This window comes from Phoenix dactylifera, unplaced genomic scaffold, assembly GCF_009389715.1.
Source record: "Phoenix dactylifera cultivar Barhee BC4 unplaced genomic scaffold, palm_55x_up_171113_PBpolish2nd_filt_p 000207F, whole genome shotgun sequence".
NCBI lineage: Eukaryota > Viridiplantae > Streptophyta > Magnoliopsida > Arecales > Arecaceae > Phoenix > Phoenix dactylifera.
In genome coordinates this window covers 856,041-879,317 of record NW_024067723.1, presented here as the reverse complement: position 1 = coordinate 879,317, position 23,277 = coordinate 856,041, and the positions used below count along the sequence as shown (strand labels likewise).

The 23,277-nt window shown below is 39.4% G+C and overlaps 1 protein-coding gene across 2 annotated transcripts; it reads left to right on the top strand.

The window, feature by feature from the left end:
• Positions 1 to 11,490: 11,490 nt before the first annotated feature.
• On the top strand, positions 11,491 to 23,149 carry LOC103717740. 2 transcript variants are annotated; one of them, XM_008806234.4, is made up of 9 exons: positions 11,493 to 11,796; positions 14,908 to 15,127; positions 15,207 to 16,046; positions 16,130 to 16,427; positions 19,264 to 19,473; positions 19,569 to 19,742; positions 20,903 to 21,103; positions 21,181 to 21,294; positions 22,420 to 23,149. In XM_008806234.4, exons 3-9 carry the CDS (start codon positions 15,244 to 15,246, stop codon positions 22,747 to 22,749), a joined length of 2,130 nt encoding a protein of 709 aa, XP_008804456.1. In that variant the 5' UTR covers positions 11,493 to 11,796; positions 14,908 to 15,127; positions 15,207 to 15,243; the 3' UTR covers positions 22,750 to 23,149. The 2 variants fall into 2 exon arrangements, with proteins under 2 accessions (XP_038973301.1, XP_008804456.1); XM_039117373.1 differs by lacking the exon at positions 19,569 to 19,742 and having other exon boundaries at positions 11,491 to 11,796.
• The last annotated feature ends 128 nt before the right edge of the window (positions 23,150 to 23,277 follow it).

Here is a 23,277-nt window from a genome sequence, read left to right as displayed (position 1 = left end):
AGAATATTGCATAGTATTATACAACAGAGCATAATAAAATATAATATATATTAATACATAAATATATAATATAGTATAATATTATTGTAATGTAGTATAATATTATTATAATAGAGTAATATAATATTGTATACTATAGTATAATAATTTAATATAATATTAAATTATTTAATATAACATATTAATGTATTATGATATAATGTAATATAATATTATATTTATAGTATAATACAATATAAAGATATAAAATATGCTAATTATTAGCGTAAATTAATTTTTCATAATATTACAAATTTTCTAGCTAGGTAATAAAATTGGTTAAAGAGTTATTAAAGGGACATTTTGTATAATTGTTATATTTTATCATAGGTACTGTGATAAAAAAAAATAGTTTTCTGATCGGGCTTAAAAGTACTTTTACAAAAAGCTCCAAAATGAAGCTTCTCCTAACAAGTTATTTTTAGCTTTCTGGAAAAGCTAAAACAACTTTCCAAAATTTTTACTAAACACTCCTATTTCATTTAAAAGTGCTTTTGGAGGCCAGAAAGTACAGGCCAGAAAGTACTTTTTGGCCCTCCAAATGAGGCCTAAGACTAATATTATATTACATGGGTGGTTTTTAAGCTCGGTAGAGATAGAACTCCTTGATGGCCTAACATTTTACAACACCCCAAAATAGAAATAGAAGTAATCAAACAAAATCCAAATTATGGAAAGCACCTCATAGATATCAAACTTGCAATAAAAGTACCTATAGTTATCAAGAGATAATTGAGGAGTGAATACTACATCAGATTTTTCTAAGAGCAATGCTAGTGCTAGAAAAACATGTCATTAAAAGCACACATAAGAGGAATGTTCCCTATGAAAAATTATATCCTACACCACACGTATAATGTGGCAGTGCACCATACTAATCATCTCGTCTCATTCCTGTAGGCCCAATTCATCAAGCGCTAGTATTGGATTAGCGCCCATGGGAATGAGATGAGGTAATGGGTATGGTGCATCGCCAAGTGATGCACATGGTGTAAGATATAATTCCTCGCCTCTTTGGGATTGTATGCAGAACCCTTTTTTGGTGCTAAGTGCCAAGAGCGCTGCCATCAAGTGAGCCTAAATCATATTGCCTCATGTATATAATTCTTTGTTTTTTTTTTCACCCTTTTTGGGTTGACATGTACAAGTTGCTAGATTGAAAAGTGCGAGCTTCACATCAATTATGCAACTCTCTAATGTGAGTCATTTCTCCCGGTACAATGCTTTGGTAAATCACTTGCAGGAGTATAATAATTCAACTAATGGTTTGAGAAGCAATATTTACTAGGCTTTTGTTTTTATTTTTATTTTTTTGTCGATATTAAGCAACCAAATCCACATATGAACCTGACTTATCATGTAGGTCACAAATGTGATCAGAGGGAGTATATTTTGTTGCATAGCCAGGGAGAGTGAGACATGGTTCAGATCCTCCTTGCCCTGCAGCCCTGTTCCATTCACCACACATCATCCATTCTGGTGAATCTCATCAAACAATAATAGTTTATTAGTTGGAATCCTCTCTTACACAAGGAGAGGGATGCCAGCAGCTCAGCTAATATTAGTTGGCTTGATTATTGAACAACGTAGGATATTAATCAAAGTGGATCCTGTCATTTATTTGATCAGTCTCTACTGCATTGTGAGATGCATTTGAATGGATCATCGATGGCATGAGTGAATGCATTGGTGAAGTGGACTAGAAGACCAATAGGTCAAGATCCAGGTTCATAATAGACTAAACAGATCTACAGACAGCAGCAAGTGGAAAGGGCGGATAATACTCGAAGTGTACAATTGTTTGATTTAATTGGAATCCGATAATAATAACCTCAGTCTGCTGTTTTTTTTGTTTTTTCTTTTTTTGATACAATGACGACTCATACTAGCCGAGTATGAGTGCAATCAAAAGAATTAGAAAAGAAAAAAAACAGGCTTATGACTCTTTTAGCGAATCTCTACAGAATGATGTGCAGCATAGGAGACAACCCAATCTGCCGTATTGTTCGTTTTCTGATTAACATAAATGGCCCGAAAAGAACCAAATTCTCTCGCGAGCCTCTGTATGTCCCAAAACAGCGGGTGCTGGTCATCACAGTTGTATTGGTCTCAAATCTAATTGATCATCATAACCGAATCTTCTTTCAGATAGATGTTGTTCGTACCCAAAAATAGTGTCACACCCTCCTATGACGCTCCTCGATCTGCTTTTGTGGGCTTTTACTGTGCATGAGGGACATCGGCTGCCGCCCTTCTTTGCCTAAATTATTGCTGCTGATGCTTATGGAGCTAATTTAGTTTTTTAAAAGCTTAGCTCTATCTGTTTTTATTTAAACCTCCTGTTTGCCCTTTTTAGAACAAACTCGAATCATGTACCAATAATAAATTATAACCTGGATCATGTACTAATTTAATAAATGATCAGGGCCCATCTCTCTCCCACTATAAAGTATCCAGCTCTTCCTACTGGCCTCGCTGAATGATAAGGGTCTGTCTTGAGCTACCCACTCGTAGTATTCAAGTAATTTCATGCAAAAAGCTGGGGCAAATTTGTGGATCCAAGATCCGAGGGTGTCGTCAAAAAGGGGAGGTTTTGGGGTGGTTCTATATACACCCCCCCTATTGCTAAGGACACCCCCAAAAACCAAAAAAAAAATACTCAAACTAACCTTTAGTGTAATTACCATATTGCCCTTGAAATTTTCTCAGTACACCCCCCTTCCTCCTCACTGCCGCCTCCTCCCCTCCCCCTCCTCCTCACTGCCGCCTCCTCCTCCTCCTCCTCCGCCTTCCCCATCACCCCTCCTCCTCCTCTTCCTCCCCCCCTCCCCCCTGCGCCCGCTTCCTCCTCCTCCCCATCCCCCACCTCCCCGTCCTCCTCCTCCGCCTCCCCCCTCCTACCCCTCCTGATTCCCCGCCTCCCCCATCACCCCTCCCCCTCCTCCTCCTCCTCCCCATCCCCCACCTCCCCGTCCTCCTCCTCCGCCTCCTCCTCCTCCTCCTCCGCCTCCCCCATCACCCCTCCGCCTCGTCTTCCTCCCCCCCTCCCCCCTGCGCCCGCTTCCTCCTCCTCCCCATCCCCCACCTCCCCGTCCTCCTTCCTCCTCCTCCCCATCCTCCACCTCCCCGTCCTCCCCTCCACCTCCCCGTCCTTCCCCTCCACCTCCCCGTCCTCCTCCTCCGCCACCTCCTCTCACTCCTCTTCCCCCACCTCCCCGTCCTCCTTCCTCCTCCTCCCCATCCCCCACCTCCCCCTCCGCCTCCCCCCGCCTCCCCGTCCTCCTCCTCCGCCTCCCCCCTCCTCCTCCGCCGGCGAGGTGCTTGTTGCTCGGGAGATGGCCGAGGAGGTGCTTGAGGCGAGGTTTTTTGGGCGGAAGGGAGAAGCCGGCGGGTGTTTTGGAGGGGAAGAGCGGGGTGGGGGGGGTTTGGGGGGTGTAGAGAGCAATTTAGGTGAGGGGGTGGGAAGGGTGGGGGGTAATTTAGGAATTTTTAATTTTTTAGGGGTGTCCTTAGCAAATGGGGGGTGTAGAGAGTATTTAATTTTTTTTTAATTTTTGGGGGGTGTCCTGAGCAATAGGGGGGGTGTATATAGAACCACCCGAGGTTTTGAGGTCGCCACCGTCGCGTAGGATGGGGACGCGAAGTCGACAGGAGTACGATTTCGCACTCGTATTAAGAGGAAATAACGTTCGAGCCCCTCCCGTTCCAAGTAACCATGGTCCACCCTCAAAAAAGGGTGGCCGTTTTTGTCGACATAGGGAAGGCTTGGGTTGCTCCACACCGACACGGCGATACCCCACGTCAGAGAAAAAGGAAAATGGTCAAAAGTAGAGGCAACCCTCTACTATTTGCAACTTGGATCACAAATGAACCGGCAAAATCTTTTCGTGAGGCCGTGTCTCGGACAGCAACCCCCTACTCACCTACTAACTTTTTGTATGGGTGCAATTTTTTCACTGCTCTAGGGTGGTTACTGGGGGATGACGGGGTTGTTCAGGCTAAATATATATTTAAAAAAATCAATAAATATTAATATTATATTATATCATATATTTATATATTAATATATATTATATTTTATTATGCTTTATTATATAATACTGATAATGTTCTTTAGGGTTATTTTGTCGCACAAAAGTACTTTCTCAATTTGTTTACCAAACATATGTTAAAGTGTCACAGCACTTTAGAAATATAATTACCAAACAGCAAACAGTTTTTTTATAAATGCTTTGCTTCAAACAGCTCTACTTCTAACAGTTCTACTTTCAAAAGCTCTACTACTAACAACCCCTCCTGTTTCAAGTAACTATGGTCCATCCTCAAAAAAGGGTGGCCGTTTTTGTCGACATAGGGAAGGCTTGGGTTGCTCCACACCGACACGGCGATACCCCACATCAAAGGAAAAGGAAAAAGGTCAAAAGTAGAGGCAACCCTCTACTATTTGCAACTTGGATAACAAATGAACTGGCAAAATCTTTTCGTGAGGCCGTGTCTCGGACAGCAACCCCCTACTCACCTACTAACTTTTTGCACTGGTGCAATTTTTTCACTCCTATGAGATGGTTAGTTGGTTACTGAGGGATGACGGGGTTGTTCATACTAAGAAGCCACTAAAATTGATGGTTACCTATGTGACCAACCAAATTCTATTGAAAATTTTGTGATACTCTATTTTTCAATTTTATTGGATGTATCCATATACGTATTATATGAATTATCCGTCTTAGCAAAACAAAAATAGTTATTGAGGATTTCTGGACATTTTTAGGACGTAGGTGTTACATAAATGTGGACAATTAAAGCATGAGATATGTAAATGTTAAAATAATCTTAAGGATCAAATAACAACCTACATCATTCATAATTTTGGGAAAAAAAATAGGAATAAAATTCATATATCATGCTCTTCGACGAAGAAAGCATAAAAAGTAATACTTTTGGAAATATTAATTTTACAAAGTTATTTTTATATTGGATGGTTTCAAATTCCGGAATAGCATTTGAATGAGTTTGGCCTTCAGTCTGAACGAAAAGACGATTGATGACTTTATTTGAAGAATAGCTCGACAACTTTCTTTTAAATAGTTCAATCTAATAAGAAAGCTCGGCAAAAATAATGACTATTTGTTCTTAACTACTAATTTTATTCTCTAACCAGACACTGGCATGCAGATTCAAGTACGAGGAGCTCGAAAAATCTCCTACTCAAAATTTATTGGTGATTACATCAGCTAAAAGCCATCCAACCGAGACTCCAAGGGACTGAACAGTTTTGTGCTAAATAAATTTTTCATTTTTTACAAATTTTTGGCGATTTAATCGGGGCAGCTTTGATTTATCTATGCTTGTATATGTGTGGTTAGTACCGGGTTTGTCATCCGAAATCAGGAGGTCAGATTAGTAGCGGCCGGAGGTCGGCAAATCTTCGATCAGTCCATCACCAGTGCCGAGATCAAGGCCGCTTGGGAGGGAATCTTCTATGCAAGGTGGGTATGGGTGCGAACCGTATTATCCTCGAGGGAAACTTCGCCATGGTGATCGAGTGGATCAAGAATTTCGGACGTACTGCTGGTGGGATGCAGTTGCTCCACAACATCTGTCGTCTTTTAGGTAAATGTGTCTTCTATCGGACTACTCATATTTACATAGTGACCAATAATATTGTGAATTGGGTGGCATCTTATATGACTCATCACTTCGAAGATTTTATCTGAAAGAACTACGTCTCTGTTTCAGTACCATTGCATCGCACTCACCAAGGTGAGCTGCAGATGTACCAAAAAAATATATTTATATATATTGTGGAATTGAAAATGGTGGCGGGGGCGGCAAATTTTTTTGAACGTCGTGGGCGTTTTGGAAGCCACTTCTCCCCCTAGCCTTGATGCCTTATGGTGTGAGCAGTGAGGGTGCATCAGCATCGAGTAGTACGACCCATGAGAAGGGTGCCTTCTAATGTCGTTGGCGCCGGAGAGGGAGCGGAGGAGGAAGTGGAGGTGGCGGAGAAGGAGAGAGCAAGAAGGAGGGGTGAGTGAGGAGGGTCTTCCCGGGAGGGAGAGCTATCTAAAGTTATGCCATCCCACACACCGTCCGGGCCGACGGAACCGCCGAACCCTACCGCCGCTTTTCTCTCGCACCACCATCACCACCACCCCATCATGGTCACCATGGTGGCTGTGGCGGCCGCGCCCACCTTCCTCGCCCATGCCATTGCTGTGCTAGTCACGTATCACCGTCTTGCCCATATCTTTATCTGATGGACGGTTAGGATCTTTTCCATCTTCTTATAAAAAAATAATAAAAAAAGCATCACAACACAACTCATATACATGTATATATATCACTTAAATGCTCGTTCTAGAATGAGACTCTACCATGGTAAGCGGTTGGATTTGAGATACAGAGTGATATGTTGACGGCCATCCTTTCTTTAGCGATATACAGTGAATAGTGCGAGACTGTGATTCCTTTCAGATAGCTCATCTGTACCAAAAAACGAATAGGGCGGCTGATTGAGTTGCCTCCTTTACTGCCCATCATTTCGGAGAGGCCTCATGGACATGGATTGATATTGTACTCCATTTTTATGTCACGTATTGTATCTCGACTCGGTTGCACTCATATCAGATTAACATGGGCGACCAATTTACAAAAAAAAAAAAAAAAATAATCAACTTATATAAGTGATTCTTAAAAATCTACAATTAGACGAAGGGTCAGATTCACCGCCATGCACCCTCCTCGTATGAGCATTTCCGGCGGCAAGTGATATTTTTGATAAAATTCGAACAATGTTTGAAGTTGATTTTGACTGTACGTTACACATAATCCATTGGTCTTTATATCATTTGCCTGGCGAAGGTGTCACAGCTGTGGTGTACAGCGACCGCAAAGTGGCCTTCTCTTGTTTTTTCCAGATACGAAGGGATGAGGATTTGACCCGCTACCGGCCCCCGACGCCAACCATAGCGCGCTGTGGTATTCTTTTAAGTACGTACCCCTCTGCCCACCAATCGCTACAGTGGATCCGAAGTCGGACTCAAGCAAGTGATTTATGCACTAATAATATAACTGTGTATCACACCAATCAGACCATTGCTACAGAGACAATGATCTGATCAGTGCACGGCGATACGGTGTATGCAGGTTCCACTTAGAGATGAAGTAGATGAATTGTTCTAAAAAAGGAAGGGCAACGCTTATATTTGAGGGAGATTCATGAGGCCGGCTCAATTTTTAGGCGATTCAGCCGCTAGCCTAAAGAATTAATAAGAATTGGAAAATGGATGGCCCTCTATGTATGGAGCCCATCCATCCATAACTCACCATCATCCATCGATATCGTCTCCTTGGTTCGTACGACACGCTGTCAGATCATAAAAGCGCGCTGTTTCATCTTTTCAGAGAAATTATCGCTTTTTTTTTTTTTTTTTGCTGAAGCAAATTATCGCTTTCTGTGGCGTTTCATTCAGCGGGGACCGTTTCCACGATGCCGTGCTACCCGAGCTACGTACCATTTTGCTTTGGTTTGCGCCTGGGGTGTAGGAGGAGAAGAAGAAGAAGGTGGATGGTTTTGGTTGGGATGCTTACGATTCCGAAGGCGATTTTGAGGTCATAGTAGTAGAGTTCCAACGGGGTGAAACTACTTAATGTAATTAATTTTTTAAATTTTTTTAATAAGCAATTAATGGGAAAAGTCTCAAAGAAATAAATTGATACAAAGTTGAGAGATCTATTAATGAAAAAAAGTTTAATTAGAAATTACGATCTCTATTTTTTTAGGGATAAAAACAATAGACACTTATTTATGATACATTACATGCGTAAGTTAACTAACGATGAAAAATATGATAGAGCATGGTTAGTGTATTCGAAGAATTTGGATAGCTATATTATCGATTGGAAAAAGTATTTTAATGAATCTTGAGTATACAAATTTGATTAGTAATTTTGCATTTCAAAAAGCTAGACGAGTTATTTTTAAATAAATTTTTTTAAAGTATTGCACTTAATAAAAAATTTTCATTATTTTTCAAAAAAAAAGTTTCCTAGTTAGTTCGCCTCAGACTTCCAAATGCATTGAGCCGCCCCTGGAGATTCGGCGACAATTATCGACTAGATTCAACAAAGTGAGCGAGGTATAGGCGACTACCACCTACTGCTTAGAGATATCCGAGCTATAATATATGATTGGATAGTCTTTCATGTGAAGCATGTGTATCGAGAGACCAACGAGGCAGTGGATTGGATGACCTCATATGTGGCTAACCACTCTGATGACAATCTTTGGATTGGAGAGAGGGAGTTGCCCGTTGTGCTCCAGAATTTACTATTTTTTGACTTTTTTTTGTTGTATCCGTACCCGATCTGTATAATACATCCGTTTTATTTTTTAAAAAAAAGCAAAACAAAAAAGGCAACACCAACTTGCGAAATAAGTAAGACTAAAGAAGAGTTTAAACCACTCAAGTGGAAAGATTGGTGAAAGTTGAAGTTATAAATGGAGAATCTCCTGCATATATCCTTAAAAGTCAGGAGTTAACAAAATGAGTATTTTGTGGGGACAGTGCTAAAGATGCGTCTACCTGTTAATGATCGCCCTCTCTTTGATTTGCCATGATTGCAATGCATATCAACTTATGTTCATGTTGTATTCATATCCATTTTTATATCTCTACTCTTTCCTGTCGATCAGGGGCACCTTTAAGAGTAACAATGGTGGAATGTACACAAGGTTTGGTGCATTCCATGAGACTGGCATACCACACTTGCATTTTGTGATCACAAGGTAGAGAAAGTGATTGGGCGGAGTACAATACTTGTTCCCCTTCACTCTATAGTATAGGATATCATTTTATTTTATCCTCAGATGGAACATTTGAGCAAGCACAGAAACCTTAAATTATAAAATTAACCTGTTGCATCAATCTTCATGCTGAAATACTTGCAGATACCTTTAACAAATTAAATTTTAGATTGCAATTAGCTTTGATGCTTCATCATGGTGTGAGAGTTTCATTGCTAAATAAAATGGCCAGTACAATAGGGTACCAAAAAGTCTCTGTACCAAAACTTTCGCATTATGGTGCTTTGCGTTTTGCTATAAAGTCAAATAGTACCGAAAGCACACAACTAAGTGTCACCACCTCAATTATCAGCATCCACTAATATTGCCTGTTCGTTAGATCGGACCTTGAATTTAATTTTCGGTTCTCTTATCCTTATATTATCGTTATATTATTATCTTTCAGTTGCTGTGATTTGGTGTTTTGGAAGGTAACACCATATGTACCAGCCAATAATCCAATTGGAGCAACCAACCCAAACAAACGCGCCATTAAAATGCTGAAAAAAGATATGGACCCTGATGCATACTCTTGAAACTGACGCATGCCCCTATTAAGTTGCAGTGTGTTGGTTGTCAATTGGCATAAATGTAGCACCAAAACATGAATGCAGGAAAACTTAGGTACTAGGGCACATTTGCTTTCTTTCTTTTCTTTTTTTTGGTAAACATGATGCATTTACTTCAGTATGATATATATAAATTATCACAGCCCAAAATCTCTTCCAAAAAAACTAATCGGAAGGTATTATTTAAATTTCTTTATCCTATATGATACTTAAGATTTACTCAGTGCATAGCTGATGTGGGACTAAACACACACCCGTACAGATTCTAATATACTCTCTCCATTTAAACCCTAGCATCCTCGCTAGACTAAAGGTTCAACTCTATTCAAATATAATTTCAAGCATCACAATTGGCCAATGGTCAGTCCTAATAAGCTTATGCTGTAATGTCTCCTAGGGCTCGTTTGATCCGTGGGAAAAGAAGGGGGAAAAGTGTGGTCAACGGAAAAGTAATGAGATGCCTTTTGTTTAGTTGGAGTTTTTAAAGGAGAGATATGGAAAAGTTGTATTCCCATATTTCATGGAAAAATCTTTCCCATGAGAAACATAGGAAAGTTACTTTCCCATGAGGTGGAAATCACGCTATCTTTATTTTTTTCCAAAAAGACCCTTCAGCATTAAAGAGACTTTAAAAACCTAATTTTTATTAAGGGTATAATAGGAATTACACATAACTTTCCTAAGAAAGTGGATGGTCGACCAAACATAAGTATTCTAAAAATCTGTCACTTTTCCATGTTTAACCCAACATGCCAAAAGTACATTTACAGGTATTCTCTTCCTAGGAATTTTCTTTCTATGAATCATATTTTTAAGAAGAAAAATGCTTCCTGCGAACCAAACGGGCCTCTAGTGTATATAGGGCATTGGTCAAGTTCACCATGTTACCATTTGATACAATCCAAGATCTTTTCTAAAAAAGCTAGTTAGACGGTGTTATTTGGATTTTTTTGTGTTATACAAGTATCCAACATCTGTCTAGTGTATGGTGGATATAAGATTAAATATACACGCACGCACGAGCAGTAATAGACTTTTGCACTAAAACAAGTACACGTCGTTAGATGGACAAATCTTGTGGGAAATACATGTGGAATTGTTGTGATAAACAAGTACAGCTGCATATCGTCCATCCATTTACTTCTTTATATACTAATCTAACATGGCAATTAGGAATCGGCATTTTGACACGGTCCGCACTATGCACGATTAATCATGCCTAAGCTGTTCTCTTCCACATGATGCATGGCCTGGGGGCCAAATTTGGACCTACCACTTTGGTCCACCCACGTCACTAGACAGATTGCCACGTGGCAGCCCGACCCCTCGCCCAAAACATTCTTCCAAAATTCATTTTAAAAACGAAGATATTATAATGGAACACTGATTTAGTGTTTCACCACGTACGGACGTCTCCATCAAAAGTATCAAGTGGCCGGCACCTTTTCCCCTTCATAGTCTAGAGGCGTTGGAAACTTCTCCACCGTACGATATGATGCCCCTCCTATCGGCCAACGGCTGGGATCGATGGATCTATATGGACCATCCAAGAATAAGTTACACGTGGGCCTCGTTTTGGACCCTGGCCGTAACGACCGCAGAGCTGTCGTGGACCCATGTTCCAGCCCACGACCAGCGCGACCCCGAAAACAACGTGGCCGTGGCATTCCCGTGATTTTATCAAACATCGGAGGGAACTTTGTTGGAAGCCCATCCAGTGTTCCGAGTTACCGGCAACTACCGGTCGCTTTCCACCCACCGACATCCTGCCCGGTTACCTACAACCGGCTATCGCAACCGTTCGCTCTACTAATAGCCAGATCACCCCCGGTAAGAAACAAAACATCCTCCGATCATCCGATGATACGTGAGACTGGAACCACCATGACCGACAGCTACTTGTCTACTTCTTTGCGAACGTGATTGCTTTGCGCCAGTTGAGAGATTGATAGGTAATTCAAGAACTATTTTATAATATGCGCTCTTTATTTTTATTTTTAACCTCCTGGCTCTGAAAGGTTACCGCTGGTGTCCGGACCTGCTTCTCCCTAAAACGACTCCCGCATTCTTCCTCTCATAATGTCTGCGTGCGCAACGCTGTAAGCTTCGAAGGACGCAAAACAAGAGAGAGAGAGAAAGAAAGAGAGAGAGAGAGAGCTGGGGAGTTCGGATCTCAACCCTGCGATCGAATCTGGTATAAAGAAGTGTGCGAAGTCCGTGGGCGGTTCCCCCTGCGGCATTGGGTGATTGAACTGGCGGGGCGGAGGTTTTCGTTTGAAGCTTCGGCGGTGGAAGAAGCTAAGAAGGGGAGAAAGTGAGGAGAGGAAAAAGCTCCGTCCGGTGCGTATCTTTTGCTCTCTTTTCCCAAGCTTTCTGTCGTCTATATTTTGGCTGTTACTCCTCCTTTTCTTGATTCTCGGAGAAATCCTACTTTTGTTTGTTTTTTCACCTGTTTAAGCTCTTGAAGATCGTCCTATTGGAAGATCCGGAAAGCTTGTCATGGCGCTTCCGTGGAGCATTTTTTGAATCGTTTTCATTTCGATATTCTCTTTTTTTTTGCGGATATCAGTTGTCCTATTGAGGAGGCTTGAAAGATTTTGCGTTCGAATTGGATTTGAGCTATTTCTTGCTAGATTTTGTGAATCTTGGTTCGGTTCTTGTTTCTACTATTGGTATTCGCGTAGATTTAGGAGGTCTGTGGACTTGCATCCGGATTCTTGGGTTGCCTTTGAAAAATCCCATAGTTTCTTGAGTTCGAGGGCCTGAATTTTTGTTCGTTCATGCGGCTCCGATTCTTTAATCTTCTGGATCTCATCCCAATTTCTGTTTCTTTTGGCAGTTTGGATTTTGATTTCTTTGGTTCCAATGCAACTTGATAGAACCGATCATGACGCTTTTTTACTCCTTTTCTTTTGTTCACCTCATAGATTTGGCTTCAGATTGGAAGCCAAAGTCCAAGGGGGGTTGGGGAGTTCCTTTTTGTTATCTATAGCAAGTCCAGAGTCATTACTGCTGGCTATTTTGAGTTACTAAAGTGGGACTCGGATAAGTAAAACTATGTTTCTTGATTTTGTTGATGCTATGAGGATGAAACAAAATATTGCATTACCTATTCGCTGAGATTACCTTTTTGGACCCACGAATTACTGACCTGTAGGAGATCTGAACTGGCTAAAAATTTAACTTTAATCGTTGCAAGTGTTCCCGAACTGCTATAGAATGCATGTTCCCTTTTAATCTGCATAGTTAACTTTGGCTGCTTTTGACTTCTACTTATTGGTTAACTCAAGTTAACTAAGCCTTAATTCCAAATAGTTCTTTTCAAAATGTCTCAGTGGAGTGACTGAGTGAATGTAACTAGATACTGTTCTTTATTTCAATCTTGTTCGAACATCGGACTGGATAAAATCTTCAATCTGCATAGTTACTAAAACTCCTAAGTTTTTTGTATTTTCCCAAGGCTTCTGCCTGCTTGAATCTTTGTGGTTATAAGGTTAGATATTGCTAAAATGGGTGTTTGTGTACCTTTAAGAAATTCAGTTTTCTCTTATTTGTTGAAGGTGAATGTTGGAATCATATAGCTTATCCTATAAATGAGGATGAAATTTGTTTCCTGTTGTTGGGAAATTTATTTTGCAACCAACCAAAGGTCATTAAAATTGTTGCATAAGACTCTGTTGATACTATTTCCATCTACTTCATGGAATTTCCCTCCAAATATATGTTAGATTCTTACTCACCAAAATTCTATACATTAACAAAGTCCAGCTTATTTTCGTGATATTCCATATATTGTAGATATAAAGAAATCTTTAGAGCTTGCACATTATGTCTCAGGGTTTACTCATTTCATTATTCAAGTTTTGATAACCTGACCTTATTCTTTGCTGTTTAGATATTGCAAGAAGCCAGGTTAAATTTGCTACCCTAGGATGATACTTCGAATACTAGCTTTAAAGAAGTGACATGAATTAAGATGTTAATCTCATCTGGCTAGAATCTCTCGATCAACTTTTTAGTCCATAGAGTGCTACTTTGCTTAAAAAAAATCAATAAAATTAGATACAGAATTCGATAAAATTCTGACTAGTCTAGTGGGTAGCTGTGGTTTTCTCGTACATGGTTGAGAAAAGTTAAATAGGTTGACTAGAGGATTGTTTGCTCAAACCTAATATGTATCATAAAAGAGAGAGGGAAGGGGGGAGCTATATGGATTCCTTCATTTGCAGTACAGATAGAAATAATTGATGTTGGTCCTAATTCTCCATAGGTTTTTTTTCCGTGTCCAGTATTGAACTTGTAATAATGAGTTGAAACATTGCCCGATGCACTATCTAGTCCAGAAGTTTGTTCTAGTACAGCAGATTTGGTCTGTATACGATGTCCATATTTATCAACAAATTTAGTTCATCACTTTAAGCTTTGTTCTGAAGTTTTTCCTGATATATATAAAATGCCAAAATGGCATAATGCAGTTGCTTTAAATAAAAAGAATCATTATTTTCTGTTCTCGTTGTGTTATGTCCTCCCATTCACTAGCTTTTTGAGGAAATCAAAGAGTCGCATTTGCATTGCACTTTATGCTCAGCTAACTATCTGAGAAATCATTTCAACTGATTTTTGCGATCAATTATTGATAACTCAATTGTTGGTTCTATTGATGATTTGACGTTGATATATATGTTATTTTTATCTCAACTGCAATTTATCCAGTAATTTTAGGGGAACCAACCTGGTTGTCATTTTTAGGGTTCAGAATTAGAGTTTATGGACCATTCTGTAATTGTGAAGTGCCTTATAGTTTCACATTCGTGGGAAAGTGTTGGTGAAACATAAATTCCTGCAGTTCTTTCAAGGACGTCATCTCTGAGCATTCATTTTTGTTCATCTACTTTCCCTTATGTGTATTATATCAAATCTTATATGTTATTTCTAATCATGTTTAGTATTCCAACAAAGAACCAAATCTATTTTTGATCACGGATCCCCCACCCCCAACCAGACAGAGAGAGAGAGAGAGGGAGGGAGGGAGATCTGCTTAGTTTTACATGTTTATAGGTTTTCATCTTTGGTTTTTGGGAACTCATTTTTAATTTTACATGTCACTGCAAGGTATCTAAGCAGCTTGTTTATATTGCAGATTTGATGTTAATTGTACTGATTGGATAACTATAAACATCTAGGCGTGTTGAAGTTTGAAATCCTTCACATAGTTACTTAGGGATTAAAGGTTTATATTCCCTTCTTTAGATGTTGTAAACTATTATATTTTGCAAGTTCATCTTTTATGACCTTTTGGTGCTTGTATTGTTTCATTCTTTCTATTTAATGAATCATATGATGCGATTTCATGGTTACAGATTATTAGTATTATAACAGCTTTTCCATATCATCTTTTGCTTTTGTCTCTTATGAAATTTGAATTCCATAGCTAACTGCCCTTATCTGCAGAGGTATCGTCTTGAAGGTGCACGAGAAGCAACTCATAGTACACAAGCATGAAATGCCTTTATTAGGCAACTTAATGTTCCTTTGATTTCTTGCAAGTTGGACGGTGTGAAGCTTAAGAAGTCTCCTGACACTCAGTTGATAGTAAGATAACAATTTCAGGCTTTGCATTGAAAATTTATGCTCAAAGCCTTGGACACAAGTTCATATTCCAAGCACCACGGTAAGTATTTTGAATGCAGGTTCTGTATCTCTTAACTATATAAAGATATGGTTAGAGATCATGCCATTGGTGTGCACAGGTCTGAAGAGGTTCTAATTGATTCAAGATCTTCTCAAATGGGTACCAAAGAAAATGGACATGAAAGAGATGATCATTTGAGTGACGTGGAAAAAGAAGTCAAACAGGACAAGGAAGGAGAACCAGATTATGATCCTGCAAGAGATTCTCTTTCATCTCAAGGGGAGGCTCAGAGTAATGAAGATAACAAAGTAAAAAGAGTTTCAAGGGTTCCCAAAAAGCTCATGAAAAAGGAATCAGCAGAAAATCGTCCCTGTACATCAAGAGGCAGTACCAATCGTCCAGAATCCAACAAACTGCAATTTAAAACATTAAATAATAATCCAAGGAAATCTCAAAAACCAAATGGAGCTGCTTCAACAACTAAAAACATCAATAATAAGAAACCAGAGAATGTGAAGGTTCCTTCAAGGCCTTCGTCAGATTTATCTGAAGAAACTGATGATAAGACCATTGAAGAGGTTAAAGAGATAGATGTCTTGGATGAGGCTCCAAATGGCGATCAGAGTGTTGGAACAGATGAAGAAACAGTTGATATGGAAGAGAATAATCTAGATGATGACAGAGCTAGTACATATCAAAAAATTGAGGAGATGGAACAGAGGATTGAGAAACTCGAGGAGGAGCTCAGAGAAGTAGCTGCTCTTGAGATTTCTCTCTATTCCATGGTACCAGAGCATGGAAGTTCAGCTCATAAGGTCCACACACCTGCCCGTCGTCTTTCAAGACTATATATTCATGCTTGCAAGCATTTGTCTCAGGACAAGAGGGCCACTGTTGCAAAAAACACAGTGTCGGGCCTTGTATTGATTGCCAAATCATGCGGTAATGATGTTCCAAGGTAAATAAGCTATTACTTTTAAATCTAAGAATATTAATATATTTTTCGTATTCCTAGGCTAACAGTCATTTGCTTTTATTAAGGTTGACTTTCTGGCTATCAAACACAGTTGTACTGAGAGAGATAATATCTCAAACGTTTGGCATTGCGTCCTACGTAAATCCAACCATGAGGGCTTTTGACTCAAACGGTGTTGCAAAGAAAGATGAAGGGAAATCGACCCCACTAAAATGGAAGATCATTGCTGGAAACAAACAAGGAAAAAGTTTTGGCTTAATGCAGCAAATTGATGACTGGCAAGAGACTAGTACATTTACAGCTGCACTGGAAAAGATCGAATCTTGGATCTTCTCCCGAATTGTCGAATCAGTATGGTGGCAGGTAAAATTGCATATTACATCTAATTCTTTTTGTTGCATTATCATATTCCGTGGAGCATTTGTAGCATTAGCTGCTGGGTGCATGATTTGTGCACTAAGTTGCGAAATATGCTATTTGATGTTGGGTGATCTCGTAGGGTTTAACAAGTTTAGAAACTGGAAATCAAATACAGAGAAGATTATGGCCAGATGCTCTTTTTTTTATTTTACCTAATTCTAATTCCTCAGAGAGAATTCACTTTTTTATCCTGCTGATAGAGGGTTTGTGATTACAAATCATGAATAGAGGTGGGATAGAAAAAAATATTGGAGGAAAAACTAAAAAGTAATTACCTGAAATTTCTAACTCTTATTACAAGCAGGACTTACATTCAAATTATACGAGGCAAGTGGTTCTCAAACTATGTTCAATTGTACACAGAGACAAGAGAAAAAGGGGTAGTCAATTAATACCAAATGATTGGTTAGACCTATATGAGGAAACTTTCATTGTCAAGGTCTTTGTTAGCCGGAGCAATTTTCTCATACAATTCCATCCAGAGAAAGAATCCAACAGTCTTATTTTCCATTTTGAAGGTTGAAATTACCTGTCTGCAAGTAAATAACAAAGAGATATGGTGATTACATCCTATTGTTATGAGATGTAGCAGCAGAGGAACTCATTTGCCACTCTTATTGGAAAACATATCCAACAGAATGGTTTCTCTGCCGGATGAATGGCGCTTATAAACATGTCTATGGTAAACCTTCCAAAATTGTGAAATGTGTCCTAGGTATGGCAAAGAGTAAGGGTACTGGGTTTTCATCAGGAGGAGTCTTGAGATCACTGTGGACATTACCCTTTCTAGATTTATGTATGTAGTCATGTTTTTACCTGTGACAGGTAACTAATATCTTGGAATTTTAATAGACTCGAGCATACTTGATTTTAGGTAATGGACTGACAGCCCAGTGTTCTGATTATAAGGTGTCAGTATGGAACTTACTGCAGTTGGGTGGATTATTTATCGGGCATCAAATTTTAGGATGTTACAGATATATGGAAACTTGGATTTTGATGTAAAGTAGTTTCTTTAGAAACTTAATCATCAAGTGGGTTGGAATTTTAAGGCTATATGTCATAAACTGGGGTTTTAGGGGAAAAGTCTATGAGTTTTTGTTGAAAATAGACTTCTTGATGTTAGTTAATGCAATATTTTGCTTGTTTGAAGAGTAGTAGATGGAAATCATATTAAATGAATGAGGTAGGAGATATCACTAAGGTTCGAGTTCATTGAATACCATGTATGAGTAGAATATCGAGGGTGTGGAAGGATTCTTGGATGATTGAAGTGTGGTTTATGGAGGATTGTATTGGGTGTTTGTGGAGGCTATCGGGCAAGAAGATCAAACAATATAAACAATTTGCTTCAAGCAAGCCTCCTAAGTTGCTTCAACTATTGGTTGTGTTGTACTACATAATATTCAAACCAATGTCTGCCGAACCGATACCGGTAGGCGTACTGGTGGTCTACCGGACCGGTTCGGTACCAATTTGGGTTGTACCGAACCGGTACTGAACCAATACCACTAGTTTGGCTACCACACGTTTTTTTGTTTTGGAAGTTCTTTCTCTTTTGAATATTTTTTCTATGAATTTGAGTTTAATTTGATGTTTTTTTGTTGTTTTCTTGATGTTTTTTCATATTTTTTGATGTTTCTATGTTTAGGGTTTAAGCTAGATGATGCATGTTATTACTCCAATTCCAAATGATACAAATTATAAACTGAACAACATAAAATATCTTTAAATCAAGATACATTCAATTACATTCTTTTAAAGGGCCGCGGCGCTGTGGCAAACTAAAGGCGTACCGGTGCGAATCGGTCCGGTTCGCACTGCTACAAGCCTGGTACCGGTGTTGTGGCAAACTGAAGGCGTACCGGTGCGAACCGGTCTTGTTCGCACCGGTACAAGGTAGTACCGAACTTGTACCGGTGCGAACCGCTCCAATTTACACCGATACGCTCTTCGTACCGCTCGGTTCCGGCCTCTAGCAGTTTGCATCGGTACGCTGTTCGTACCACTCGGTTCCGGCCCCATAGATGCCGAAACCATTTTCCACCACGATACCGGACCGGTTTGTTACATGCTGAATCGGCCGATACGGGCCGGTTCAGCATACCATGATTCAAACCTTCAAGTTTGTTTTGGTTGGCCTCATATGGTAGTTTATTTACCTTGATTTAACTCAAAAGAAGAAGAATCTACCTAACCAGTTATTTCCTCGTTAGGAAATGTAAGAATGATCTTCATGTCTAGTTTTCAAGCATGTAGCAAAATTCTATGGAGGATATTCAACGTAATGTGGTAATGTTGGGGTCTGTTGAAGACATTCGTGGTTGCTTCTGCTTTTCACCTTGCCTTCAAAAAACTCCAGTTGCATGAACATCTAGTCTTTGGAGAACTGGAATCCAAAGGGAAAGATCGATGCCCAGTTGTAGTACAAGATACAGAGATTGGTGGTCATCTTGCTGCTTCTTTTATTAATCAAAATTGAGCACACATCACATGCATGCTTATACATTAATGTGCTATCTTAATGTGGCTTGTGCTCTGTATTCTGTTATTTGCATGTTTTGCATTGAAGTGAAGCTTACCTAATTTTTGATGACATTGCAGTAATTTTGCAATCGTCTATTTAATTGTGTTATAAATGGACAACCTAATGTATTTAATTGTTGCTCATAAGAGATTTTCTTTTTTAACATCATTTGAAATTTCCAGTCCATTTGGATCGAGGTCCGAGACTTGTTGTCAACCTTGCCTTACCAAAAATCTTTTATCATGTCTCCAGACATTGACTCCGCACATGCAATCTCCAGTTGAAGAGATGTACACAACTAAAGGATATGGAAGATTGTTGGGTCCTGCTCTGGGTGATCAACAGCAAGGCAGTTTTTCAGTTAACCTGTGGAAAAGTGCTTTTCATGATGCCTTTACCAGACTCTGCCCAGTTCGTGCTGGGGGACATGAGTGTGGCTGTTTACCCGTATTGGCGAGAATGGTAGGAATTGACCAGATGCAGGAACCTTATCCTCTTCATTTCATCAGTCATGTTTCATTTGGAAGGTTAATTGTAGCTTCTTTCATTCTGATTAGGTGATGGAACAATGTGTATCCAGATTAGATGTTGCCATGTTTAATGCCATTCTGCGTGAATCAGCCAACGAAATACCAACAGATCCTGTATCAGATCCAATTATTGATCCAAAAGTTCTCCCAATTCCAGCTGGGGATTTGAGTTTTGGATCTGGTGCACAACTCAAAAATTCTGTATGCATCTTAATCATATACCTTCTATGCATTCATGAGGAATCATTGCTCTGCTCCTTGCTTTATCAAGTAGGATCATGTTTGTTTGATGCTATTGCTTAGAAATGGAATATTAGATTTGAAGTTAAGGGGGGAAATGTTTTCGTGATGCATTTTCCTTGTTCAATATCCCAGCATTGGTGAGAACTTTTTTTTTTTTTATCTTGATGTAAGTCAGAAGTTAATTTCACATTCTTGTAACGGGCCTTAGAGCCATCTCCCTATGAATTTGTATCCAGTGGTACTGCTAGAAATACGGCCTCAAATATATCTGTAGAAATTATGCTAAGCGAGCCAGTTGGATGAGCTGCTTGCTTTTCGGCATATATAGGGGATCCTAACCCTAATTTCCACCTAATCATCTCTAACTTGGTAAAAAGAAAATCCTCGTAGGAATTAATCAGTGCATGGTAACTGCTTATTACTCTACCCAGAGTTTCTTGTGCTCTTTAACTTTTGCACTTTTCAATCATCTTTATGCGGACAATAATTTCTTATGGCCTTAACTTTGACTGGGGTGCACTTTGCTACTGCCTACAATGGTTTTCCAGTTTCTGGTTCTTCATGCACTCTTGATCCGTCTGAGTTCAATCTTCCATGATCATGAAGCAAGGTGTCCGTGTAACATATTTCATGACATTCCTTGACTCAAATAATTACCATGGCTTGATGATATTTCCTCTGAATTCTTGCATCCCAGACAAAAATAATTTTGGACCCCCTCAATTGACTAGTTTCCAAAACAAACCACTATAGCAACCATGCTTCTTTCTGTTCAGTTAGTGCTCATTTTAGTCAAAATATCTGCCAACATTATTCCCATGAAATATCATATATGGAGTCTAACCACGTTTCTTTAAACACTCCCATATTATACTTTGACATGTTTATGTTTTATTTTCCATGTTGAATCAGCTTATTTAGACACCACTTCAATTTTTTGATCCTTTTCTGAACGTCGCACATAAATTTAAGTAGGTAAACTGCAGCTTGCAGATATATGTCTACAAATGTCTTCATATGAATCTCAGGGCTCAGAGTAAATTTGATGTATATCCTTTTCCTGTTGTCATGAATGGACAGTTTAAAGATGTATGACTAGATGAAATGCTCCTCTGCAGATTGGAAATTGGTCCAGATGGTTGACAGATCTTTTTGGTATAGATGCTGATGATTCCATCAAGGATGGTCAGGTTGCAGGTGAGGATGATGACAGAAGGGAAGGGACTCCTGGATCAAAATCTTTTTGTCTACTTAATGAGTTGAGTGACCTTTTAATGCTCCCCAAGGACATGCTTCTTGAAAGGGTCGTCAGAAAAGAGGTTAGCTTTTTAATGTAAATGAATTTTGATGTTTCACCTTTCCAATAGCATTTTTTGATTTTTGTTGTTTATTAAAGGTCTGTCCTTCAATTGATCTACCCTTAATTACACGGATACTCTGCAACTTCACACCCGATGAATTCTGTCCAGATCCTGTCCCAGGTATTGTCCTGGAGGAGCTGAATTCTGAGGTATGGTTTCTGAGCACCAAATTTCCTCTTCCAGCTAATGACTTTATCTTATCAATGTGATGCGATTATGATCTGATTGATTTTACTTTCTATCTCATTACTTTACATCAATTCTACTTTTGTTTTTGTTAAGTACGCTCACTAAGAAGTGGACCACCCATGGAAATGCATATTAGAACTCAGTTCTCTCAGGAAACCTACTTGCTGAGAACAAAAAAATTGTGAATTCTCCAGTTTCTTGTCCAGTCTATATGGTTCTTATATATCTGAAACCTCGCATTGTGATAACTTCTTCTGCAATACTTGTGAAAAAAGAAAAGAAAAACCATATCAGTTGATTCCTTGAATCTGATCTTGCTATGAGTGTATATTTATCTGCATCCTTCTGAACCGTCTCATGTCATTTGCAAGGACCATAGCTGTAAATATGATGAAGCATAATATATGCAGAAGCATTTGACCTATTTCATCTGCTTTCCACTGCAAATTTTTTATTCCCCATTTTGTACTGGCCATTACTTTAGTTTGCCTAAAATTACCGAGTGCTTTTGATTCTTTTTGGTGGCCATACACCATATTTGCTTGTCTGCAGACTGCTTGAAGGAATCGGAGAAATTTATCCATTCTTTGTGGGCTTGCTCAAACCACAATATGCTTGATGTGGTATTCATTCTTGCATGTCCAAATTCAACTCTTGAATCCATCGGTAACTCTTTCCAAAGTCTGTCATATGTATCTGCTCCAGCAGGTACATTTTAGTTATTAGCATGATTCAATCCCTTCTTGCTTGGTTGTAGTTACTTTATCCTACTTTCTGCCTGTGCCTTTTTAGACAAAAAACTTGCATGTGAAGAGGTGATTTCGCAGCAAAGGCGTTCATTAACAAATCCTGTCTTATCACATAGCTTCTTTATCTCCTCTAAACAAAATCTAGACAAACGGATTAATGAAAACAGCACACTCATCATTATGATGGCAACAAATTTGTCACCTTGTTGGAGCTCAGCCTTTTATATATATATTCTACTCTCCATGTCATCCTCAAGGCACTGCTAAATTTTCAACCTAAGTGGAAGGAAGTCTTTAGTTTAAATGCTTCACGATCGCCATCAATGTCTCTTGCAGAGCCTTCTGGAACGTCGGCTATCTGACAAGGACCTGGCCAGCAGCTTCCCACGCGCTGCTGCTCCTGTTGTCTATTCACCCCCTTCACCAGCTGATGTAGCAGAGAAGGTGGGTGATGCAAGTGGGAAAGCCGAGTTGGACCGGAAGGCATCAATGGTCCAGAGGAAGGGATACACCAGTGATGAGGAACTATATCATTTAGATTCCCCGCTCGCATCCATCATTGACAAAACTCCTCCGGTGTCCCCAATTCTCAGAGATGGAACCCAGAAAGAAAGTAAACAAGCCAATGCAAGGTACAAACTCCTCAGAGAAGTGTGGTCTGTGTGAATGTGATTGTAGGACTTTTTATGAATCTCCACTTTGCAAAAAGAGGGCGTTACCAACAACAGAGGAGAATTTATGCACAAAAGGCAACATATCAAGGGCAACACAGTATTGAGAAAGGAAGATCTTATTACCAAAAAAAAGGTCAATATTGTTCTCTCCATCTGTTCAGGTGGCAAACCAAAAGAAAGGATAATACATTGTTGATTTTTGTTCAGAAGATTGCCCCTAGCATTTACGTTGTATCACATTCCAGTTTGTTCTTTGCGACGAACATGCATACGGATGAAGTTCAGACTGATGAACATGTTTGTTATCTTTGTATAGCCCATTATACTTCGGGACTAGAAGTGCCGAAATCAAGGCAGACGAATTATTGGATGCACCGAATTCTGCAGCCTTTCATAAATAGTCTAGATGATAGATTATACTTTTTTATCTTCACAGTCTCTTCTCTTTATCCTTCTATAATTGCTAGAGGTAGTTGCTACCAATTTTCAAAGCACTGTTGCCCTCATTAGGTTTACAGCA

Coding starts and splice junctions, on each gene's coding strand:
- LOC103717740 (XM_008806234.4), top strand. CDS start 15,244: ATGGGTACCAAAGAAAATGGACATGAAAGAGATGATCATTTGAGTGAC. Junction 16,428..19,263: donor TCGAATCAGTATGGTGGCAG/GTAAAATTGCAT, acceptor TCATGTCTCCAG/ACATTGACTCCGCACATGCA. Junction 19,743..20,902: donor GTGCACAACTCAAAAATTCT/GTATGCATCTTA, acceptor GCTCCTCTGCAG/ATTGGAAATTGGTCCAGATG.